General features: G+C 38.0%; 1 protein-coding gene across 1 annotated transcript; it reads left to right on the top strand.

The window, feature by feature from the left end:
- The first annotated feature begins 637 nt into the window (after window positions 1-637).
- On the top strand, window positions 638-9648 carry LOC141813112 (serine/threonine-protein kinase RHS3-like). Its single transcript, XM_074701014.1, has 3 exons — window positions 638-711; window positions 7675-8513; window positions 8653-9648. Exons 1-3 carry the CDS (start codon window positions 706-708, stop codon window positions 9512-9514), a joined length of 1707 nt encoding a protein of 568 aa, XP_074557115.1. The 5' UTR covers window positions 638-705; the 3' UTR covers window positions 9515-9648.
- The last annotated feature ends 851 nt before the right edge of the window (window positions 9649-10499 follow it).

Below are 10499 nucleotides of genomic sequence, written 5' to 3'. Positions count from 1 at the left end.
ATAATAAAAATATATTTTATTTTTAAATATAAATATTAAATTTGTATGATTCAATTAATTCAATCAACGTGATTAACTAGCTCCATATAAATTTATCATCATCTATTAAAATAAATTTAGAAATATAAATATTTTTAAAATGATCAATTTAATTTTATATATATTTTTTATCGCCCATCAAAATAAATCTGAACCATCACATCGTAGCGGGGACAATCAAATATTCAAGAAGAGAAAAGTAAGATCAGAGTTAAACAATGGAGGATTAGATGACCGTACAATTGTCCATCTTAATATTTATAGAGGATTATTATCTAAGAATTAAGTATTTATTTTTAATTTTGGATAACAAAAGCCAGCGCCAAGCCTACATAAATGGACGCCACGAACTCATTGCGCTTCCCACGTCTTTCTTCCCGCCCTTCCTTTCCTCCCTCCACGATTTCCTTCTCCCTCCCCTCCATGAACTTAGCTATGGATTCTCTCCTGGTTCCCTCGTCGTCTGTCTCCGCCTTCATTTCCCTATTTCAAGAGTTCTCCCTCTTCGCTCAAGCGGAGATCCACGGACCCTCCGATTCTCTGAAAATAAAAAGACCGATGGATTCGGCAGGGAGATGGAAACTTAGGGCTTCGTGCTGACTATTTCCTGCTGGACCGGGTTGAAAGTCGGATCTTGGAAGCATATCTCCTTTCTTTGATTTCGCCATGTCGGTCAGTATCAATCTCCTTTCTTTGTTTTCAAACAATCATTATATTTTTTGGAGGGCCGTATCTATTGAAAATCTACCCTAAGCATTAGGGTTTATGCTTCTTCTCTTGCATCAGATGCTGCAATTAAATTGACACCGCATTATTATTTATTTTTGTCATATTATCGGGCTTCTGACTGAATTGTGCTCTATGTTTGATTGGACAATATGGTTTTTTGTTAAACATTGTTGTGCGTTGCTGATTGCATGCCTATGCTGGTTTAGTTTTTTAGTTTTTACTATTTTGTTTGAAAAAGAGTCAGATAATTAATACCTAAAAGAGTTATACTTTCAAATAGGAGTAAAGTGTTCAAAAGCTCAAAAAAGTTGTAATTAACATCAGAATTAGAGAAAGAAAAACAGATTAAATCTAATTAAGATTCTCACTCAAAGGAGTAGACTCTCACATCTGAGCATCAGTTTGCAGATTGAAGATGGAAAAAAAAAATCTAAATTGGATCCCAATTAAATAATTTCCATAGGATCTTCAAAAAATAGCTAATAAATTTCACATCCCTGTCTAATACTATAGATATGGGTAGTTCTTGCAACCAAACGATTTCCCTAAAAATTTACTTGGCTATTTATGATGCATCATTTGTTTTATTGTATGAAATAAATATGCAATTTCTAAAAACAATCTACTACTACTAAAATCAATTCATGGCTTTGGTTGGTCCTATATATGTAATCTTAAGATAAAGCCCATGCTAATGTCTTTCAATTCATTGCTAATGCTGATTTTAATTTGGTGATATCTACTATTTAAGTCAAGTTCTTGTTGGACTATCTTTGTTGGAGATACAAGAAAAATTTATTAAATTTGAAATTACAGAATCAAAATGCAGCCTTATCTGTTAAGATAACCCAAGCTGATAATCTCAGACTGTCAAGTTTTGCATTGCTTGGTTATCCAGGTGAGTGGTTGAGTTTGAGTGGGTTGCTGCCTTGTATGGCCTAGTTGACTTGGTCGAGTGTTGAGGTTGAGTGTCGAGTCAGTTGAGTACTGAGGCCGAGTGCTGAGTTAGCTGAATGTCGAGGCTAAGTGCTGAGTCTATCGAGTGCCGAGTACCGAGTCAGCTGAGTGCCAAGTCAGCCTAGTGCCGAGATCGAGTCAGTCGAGCTAGTTGAGTCCAAGTGCCTTGGCCGAGCTGTTGAGTATCGAGTTGAGTCAAGGTCGAGTGCCTAGTCAGTCTAGTACTGAGTCGTCGAGTGCCGAGGTTGAGTAAGCCAGGCTACCCGAGTTCGAGCTGTTGAGTCAGCCGAGTGAGGCTGAGTTGTAGGGTCATTGAGCGTCAAGGCCTGCGTGATGCAATTTTCTTAAAATAGATTCATCCTCTTTGGCAGTGCTTAGAGGTTACAATGGGCATCTGTTTTCCAGGATACAACGGCGGACCGTGATCACCACTAAGCACAGGTCAGTTGTGGTAAATTGAAATTGTACTCGAATGCTATCATGGGTTCTGCTTAGCGAAAAAGCATGACAGAGAGGAAAATTTTGGGAGAATGAAGGTGGATGTAGATAATTTGCTTGCCCTCTCCTTCTCAAGATCATGGTCTCCTCTTTTATTGGAGCTTTGACCTTATGAGTTAATGGCCATTTACTACTTTTACTCACTCGGATTAAAACGTTAGTCGTAGTTGGCTATTTGACTTGGGAGGTTACAGATACGCCATTAACATTAGTTAATGCATCCGTTATGCAATTGAGCATATAACAAAATTTATTTGAGTGACAAAATATTAGTTCATTCACTTGGAAATTTTTTTTCCCAACTAATCCGGCATTCGACGTGCGTAGGTCGTGCTCGCACACAAGTTAATTTATGTTAGTGCAATCTGGACTTTGGATTTGCATCCCTTGCACACCCATGAGTGAAAGAGAGCTTCTCTCCTATGCATATGTTCATAACATCAATGCATGTGATGCAATATAAACCAACAATGAAGCCATGAGATTTCCAATGTCGGACTAAAAATCCATGCACAATGGAATCCCCTTCATCTACGTCTTCTTGTTTCCATTCAAATTTCCAACACTCCTACCATCATGGAAAACCTATATTTAATTATAATCTTATTTATGGCATGATTATTTATACATATTCTTCAATAGTCATCTTTTTTCGGAACTAATAAGACAACGATGGTATATTGACTTAACCGAGTGTTGAATACTGAGTCAACTGAGTGCCAAGTCAACCGAGTGTCGAGGTCAAGTCAGTCGAACTAGTCGAGTCTGAGCTACCTTGGCTGAGCTACCGAGTCAGCTGAGTGTTGAATGTTAAGTCAACTGAGTGTCGAGTCAACCGAGTGTCGAGGTCGAGTCAGCCAAACTAGCCGAGTCCAAGCTGCCTTGGCCGAGCTACCGAGTCAACCGAGTGTCGAGGTTGAGTGCCGAGTCAGTCAAGTATCGGTTGTCGAGTGTCGAGGCTGAGTCAGCCAAGCTGGCCGAGTCCGAGTTGCCTTGGCCGAGTTACCGAGCCAACCGAGTGAGGCTGAGCTGCTGAGTCATCGAGTGCCAAGATCTACGTGATGCAATTTCCTTAAAACAAATTCATCTTCTCCTGCGGTGCTTAGAGGTCACGATGGACGTTTGTTTAATTTCCCAGGATACAATAACGAACTGCGATCACTACCAAACACAGGTCGGTCGCAGCGAACTGAAATTGTATCTGAATGCTATCATGGATTTTTCTTAGCGAAAAAGCACGAGAGAGGAAAAATTTGAGAGAATGAAGGTGAATGTAAATAATTTGCTTGCACTCTCCTTCTCAAGATCATGGTCTCCTCTTTTATTAGAGCTCCGACCTTAGGAGTTAATGACCATTTACTACCTTTACTCACTCGGATTAAAGCACCAATCCTAATAAAATCCTTTTGTAAGGGTCCTCTATTCATTTCAATACACTCTAGAAGATTCATATGATAATATGGTAGGTCAGTCAACCAAGGTTTAAAATATCGAGCCGTGCCGGAGTTTCGGTCCCGGACCGGAATGATACAGTTTCGGTATCGTATCGTACCGTACCGATATAGTTTCGGTATTTTTAAAATATAAAATATATTAATTAAAATAAAAAATTTAATCTAAATATTTAAAAATAAAAAATAAATTTTTTTGATAATTTATAGGTTTTAATAAAGTCTATTTAAATTATCCCGAATTATAACTTTGAACTATAGCTAGGAGTTGATTATTAAACCTTAATTAAAACCTAAGTTTTAAAAACAAAAAATGGAAAAATCGTGCGCTGCGCGATCGATGCGCCCGCGTGGAGTGTTACAGAGCCTCGGCAGCGTCGCCGGCCTCGGGCGGCGCCTCCGACGACGCCGTCGGCCCCGAGCGGGGCCTCCGGCGGCGGCGTCGAGGCCCCGAGCAGGGCCTCCGGAGGCGTCGCCGAGGCCGCGCGACGCCTCCGGAGGCGTTCCCCGGTCGGAATTTGTGTGCCGGTGCCGCGGCGGAACGAAATTTTTCGTGCGTATCGAGCGATACGGCACGAGATTTCAATCCCTGCAATCAACTATAATCTTGAGATCAGATCAATGACGTATTAGATCATGCATGTAGATGGGAATTTATTGGGTAATTCTTTATTGATTATATCTTGGAACTCATTTAAAATCTTTTTGACTTTAGGGGAAGGGCGTTAATGAGATCAACCTGACTAATCGAGCTTGACTATTTCTTCCAAATAGCTACCGAGATGATTTCTCTGCAATTCCATAAAACATGTGGTACTAATCGAATTCTTTTGGTTAAGAACTATCTTAGTATTCCTTCTGTTGCTTATTGATAACCAACAGAAAGTATGTATCTTAAGTGGGCCTTTAGATAATTTTAAAGAGAGATTATTTATGCCATTATATTTTAGTAGCATACAATGAAAGAACTTGTAAATCCTAAGCCGCACAAATTTAATAAACTGAATAAGAACTCAGATAATCGGAAATATATGACTATAACTTCAGTTGATATCAAATTCTATGGGTATAAAATATCCTTGTAAACAATCTGGTCTATTAACTTTATTGGTATAAGACTAAAGAGGTCATAATTACTATATATATACTTGTAACAAACCCTAACAATAATCACAATACCAGTGTCATTAATGACATTGGTGAAAATATGGATATGTAGTATAGAAATTATATGAAATGTAATCAGTACATATCAATTTCCAATTGGTCATGAATGATCCAAAAGGGTCTGATCATATTTGTAAATAGTTTATGCTAAATTGCAACAGTAAATCATAATTCAAGTTTTATGATTCCTAAAGGAATTTGTATCATATTTACAAACATCAAATGTTAAACTGCAGTAGTAAATCATGATATTTTATTTTAGAGTGCCAAACAATTATATAAATATCCATTAATATTTTAAACTTTAAGTACGTACAATAATTAAAATAAAATATTTGTCTTTATTAACAAATATAGAGCAATAAAATGTATATAGATTCCTACTAGATGAATTCTTCTTCTATCAGAAGAACTTTCATATTCACAACATGAGCATGAAACACCTTAGGCACCAAGTCCTTGGTGAGTGGATCTGCTAATATGAAATCTGTACTGAAGTGCTCTATCATCATTTGACGATTCTGAACTCTTTCTTTAACCGCTAGAAATTTATTGTCGATGTGCTTGGACTTCGATGAACTGTGGTTGTTTTTGGCATAATGTTTTGCGGCTTTATTATCATAGTTAATCCTCAATGATCAGTCAATACCATCAACGATATGCACCGTTGTGATGAAATTCCGCAATCAAATTTCATGATTATATGCTTTGTAGTATGTTATCAACTCTGCCTCCATAGTAGAAGTAGCTCCTAATGTCTTCTTGACGCTCTTCTAAGATATAGCCCTTTTAGCGAATAAGAAAATATAGCCTGAAATGGACATCTTGCTATCTAAGCATCCAGCAAAATTGATGTCTAAATATCTAATCACCTTCAGATGATTTGACCTCCGATACGTGAGCATATGTTCTTTAGTTCTTTGCAAATATCGCATTACTCTCTTTATTGCTTTCCAGTGCGATGGCCCTGGGTTAACTACAAATCTTAATAACATTCCGACTTTAATTGGTTCTAATTTTGCCGAATAGAAAGAGTATGTTATCGTAGTCTTGGGTCGCATAGACTTCACCGCTGACTAGTGCTAGCACTAAAGAGCAGAGGGTTGAATTTGAAAAGTGGAAGCGATCAAGCATGTGTCTCAGTATTATGAAGCTTTCTATACTGAGACTAACTAAAAACTCTATTCTTAAAGGAGAAGATGTTAGAAGTTTCCTTAGCCAATTAGTAGACCTTTTTGTTGCAAACGAAAAGGTCGAGACTACTACACTTCTTTCAAAGTTGGTAATTATGCGGTATAACAACAAAGGAAATATCAAGGAGTACATTATGGAGATGTCCAATATCACGACAAGTTTGAAAACACTCAAACTCGAAATGTCTGAGTCTATGTTAGTGTATTTACCAATGGAATCACATATCTCTAAAATAGTGTGATATTGTTCACTTTAAGCCTAAGCCCGTATGGTTTGATTTTTGGACTCTACCCAAAAGGTCTCATACCAATGGAGATATTTTTCATCTTATAAACCCATGATCTTTTTCATGTATTTCCAATGTGAAACTTTGATTGTATCCCAACAATCCTCCCCTCATAAAAAGACCACTCGGAGCCCTTACTATTATCCCTATGGTCAGGATCTGAGTCTCCCCTATCTCCTTCACTTTTCCTAAGGGTTCCTCAAACAAAGATCCATTGAAAGCCCCCCTATCATTATCCTCATGGTCCGGGTCCGAGTCTACCCTACCTCTTTCATTTTTTCTGAGGGCCCTCATATAGCTCTACATGGACCATGACTCTGATACCAATTGAAAGAACTTGTAAATTCTAAGCCGCATAAATTCTATAAACTGAATAAAAACTTGGATAATTGGAAATACAAGAACAAGGATTTAGTTTCAACGATTAATATGACCTAACATATTAATATACATAAACAACGACAATGAATTTGATTGGAAAGTCATTGTCCTTGTTCTGCAACATTAACTGCTCAATTCTTGTGGAAGAATATAAAGCGGAAGCAAGAGGATGGTCTTTCAAAGGAATTAGGATGACGATACTGTAAAACTTTCATCAATGGGGAACGAAGGTAAGATGTCAGGAAATCCTAAACCCTCAGGGATCAACCCTATATATAAAAATCTGATTTGTTATCAACTCATAGATAATAACGGATCGGACTAACGTATTCTACATATTGAATCCATATCCGATAATCTGAAACCCAATAAACCTTAGTTAGATCATTTAAAAGGATTCGGTTCGTATCTGTATATATAAATTACAATTAAGCTCTTATTAAGAGATTAAATCCAATATACAAATGCTTGAATGAAATCATATACATTGGAATGCTAGCAAGTGGCCACCCCATTTTCCTTTTGATTGTCAAAGTTGAAGGGGATAAGTCATTCGACATTGATGAGATTGTTCTCTATAAGTCACAACTCATGACAGGGACAATATCCTGTAGTATGGTCAGGTTCCAAAATAGAGATACAAGCTGAGAGAATTTAAGATTAGACCAACAAGATAAGTTCCAAGTTGATGAACATGGATTTCAGTTCGTACTGCAGATGGAGCAGCAAGCGTCAATTAATAGTCACATTCGTCTCTGTTCTTTTTGTCGTCCAGATGTCAAGAAACTGTCAATCTTGTGTACAGTTGAAAGCTTTTTGGTTGTTTCATTTGTTTGATTGAATTTACAAAAATATTTGAAAGAATTAGCTGTTTCTGCTTATTCATATGAACATTGAAGCATCTCTATTATCCATCTCCGTATTTTATTATCCTCTAAAGCAAATAAATAAAGTTGTTAGTTTGAATTTCAGATGAATGCTGAAGCATCATCCAGGAGTAAAAATGCTGTCCCAACTTTCAGTTTCAGGAGAAATGATGACACAATTAGAAGTCAAAGTGGGGGACCTGGAGATGGTCTATCCCGTTTTGCATGTCAAAGTCCTCCTGCTTCAAATACAAAGAAAGCATTTGAGAACTTGCCAAAACACAAGAAAAAAACAAATATCATTTCCAAAGATGACACCAGTTTGACAATGGACTTATGGCCAAGCTCAGGTGTTCATCCTAGCTGGTTGTCCAATTCAAAAGTAGTAAGAGCAGAGGCAATGCCTACCTCAGCATCTACTTCATCCTCGACAAGATCACCATCATGTATGAGGTCAAAGGAGATGAAGTTCAGTGATTCCGAGTGTAACAGTCAAGGTAAATACAGTAGCACAAGGGACGATGTCTTAGATATCAACTCTACTGCATCCACTAGGCGACATACAGGAGAAGATTTTCGCTGGGAAGCTATTCAGAAAGTTAATTCCAAAGGTTCCCCAATTAGCCTAAGCCACTTCAAGCTTGTTAAACGGATTGGTCATGGAGATATTGGCTCTGTTTATCTTTCTGAATTGAAGGGAACTAATACCTTTTTTGCGATCAAAGTGATGGACAAATCTTCCCTTGTTAGTAGAAATAAGCTACTACGGGCACAAAATGAGAGGGAAATTCTTAGCCTTCTTGACCATCCCTTCCTGCCTTCCCTCTACTCTCATTTTGAGACAGAAAAATTATATTGCTTAGTCATGGAATACTGCAATGGTGGTAACCTTCACTCTCTTCGTCAGAAGCAGATCAATAAACACTTCACAGAAAAGAATGCTCGGTAACCTTTTAATTTACTTTCCTTCTTACCAAATTATTTGTACTAAGCATGTAGTGTTTAAATTGATTAAATGACTATCTAAAGTTAGGCAATGCCACTTTTCCTAATACATTTTTCTATTTTTCTGATGGCCTAACAGCTTTTATGCTTCAGAAGTGTTGCTTGCAATTGAATATTTGCACATGCTTGGGGTAGTATATAGAGACTTGAAGCCAGAGAACGTCCTTGTTAGAGATGATGGTCATATTATGCTGTCGGATTTCGACTTGTCATTACGGTGTTCCTTCAACCCAACACTGATCCATGCCTCATCCTCTGATGTAGATGACAGTTCTAGCCCACAAGAATTACAATGGAGTGACAATCTTATCCGTGGTTGCATCCAGCCAACTTTGTTTCTCCCACGCATACTACCTAAGAAGATTCACAAATCCAAATTAAGCTTTGGTTTGAGACACAAATCTCTTGTGGAATTGATGGCTGAGCCAGTAGATGCACGTTCTATGTCATTCGTTGGGACACATGAGTATCTGGCTCCTGAAATTATTCGTGGGGAAGGCCATGGGAGTGCAGTAGATTGGTGGACCTTTGGTGTGTTTCTGTTTGAGCTTCTGTATGGCACAACACCTTTCAAAGGTTCAGGAAATCGAGCTACACTTTTTAACATAATAGGGCAGCCATTGATGTTACCAGACACACCAGCTGTGAGCTTCGCTGCACGAGACCTTATCCATGGCCTACTTGTGAAGGAACCTCACAAAAGAGTTGGATACAGAAGGGGGGCTGCTGAGATCAAACAACACCCATTCTTTGAGGGTGTTAATTGGGCACTGGTGAGAACTGCCACACCACCTCACCTACCTGAACCAGTCGACATGAGTCAATTTTCTCGCAAGGAAGCCATTGATCCAGTGAAGAATGGTGTCACACTCACTGGTGGCAATCCAAGCAGCAAGTGTAAACCAAGTGATTCTTCTTATCCCAACTTCGATTTTTTCTAGTCAGTAAATTTATTAGATTGCATAATCAATGTGCTAAAGTAGTGATATTTGTGCCAAGATAATACCCTCTTTCGTTGTGGTCAACTGCAGCTTCTCAATTTACTTTCTCACAGATGATCTGAGACCACTAAAGTGACGGATTTCATTTTTTTGCAAAAGAATAGAATAGTGATATTTGTATATTAGATTGCTTAAAGATGTTTTGTATTGAATTGCTACTCTTTTTGGATTCTCTTTGTGCAATCTTTAGTTCTTGTGAGTGTGCTGTTATTTAAAGGAACCCTAATGACAATCTATCTTGTGCTGAATGCTCCTCCTAGAATCATCAAGCTTCCTTCCTAGCCCTTTGAACTGATGCAAAGACCTGCTTGCAGATAGCTTCAGCTGTTTGAAAAAGGGAACTGAATTGGTAGGTTTGAGCCTTTCATAGTTTTCATATGGTCCGGTTGAACCGAATGTTGTCCTGATCGAACTAGAATCAATTCATAGATCAGTCTTCTTTGAGTTTGAACTTGCTCCCTAAAATACTTTAAATCAAATGGAATCAATTTTTTCTTACTAAACTGAACTAGAAAATCGTCTGTTCTCTCTTTTCATCACAATGCAATCTATTCTTGATCTCTAGGTTTAATCTTGTGTTAGTGCAACATCGACCATTTGACCCCTCTCGACGATTCTCCGAACCCAATTTAAATGAGACCCAATAAAATCACAAACCCATCTCAAATGCAAGATTATCAAAAAAATGGAAAGTTCCTGCATCGTGATTTACTGTAATTTTTCGATTTATCTCTTCATATATATAGTTGTGGGATGTGAGGTCGATGATGGATTCCACCTTTTGTCCAAGAAATGGAAAGTTCGATTTTTTAACTTGCAATCTACTGTAGGACTTTTTCGGCTGTTGCTGACGCAGACGACACACGTCACTTGACACGTCATCATCCGTCATAGATGACGTGGTCTTCCTAATTGTTTTCATAAT

Source organism: Curcuma longa, chromosome 20, assembly GCF_044706935.1.
Source record: "Curcuma longa cultivar G26 ecotype Majalengka, Jawa Barat chromosome 20, ITB_CL_G26_1.1, whole genome shotgun sequence".
NCBI classification, from domain to species: domain Eukaryota; kingdom Viridiplantae; phylum Streptophyta; class Magnoliopsida; order Zingiberales; family Zingiberaceae; genus Curcuma; species Curcuma longa.
Note: the sequence above shows the minus strand (reverse complement) of the source record. Positions and strands in the feature narration are given on the sequence as shown.

What these genes read in the sequence shown, in the direction of transcription:
- LOC141813112 (XM_074701014.1), top strand. An exon ending in TTCACAGAAAAGAATGCTCG is followed by an intron (nt 8,514 to 8,652) that starts GTAACCTTTTAA and finishes ATGGCCTAACAG; the next exon opens with CTTTTATGCTTCAGAAGTGT.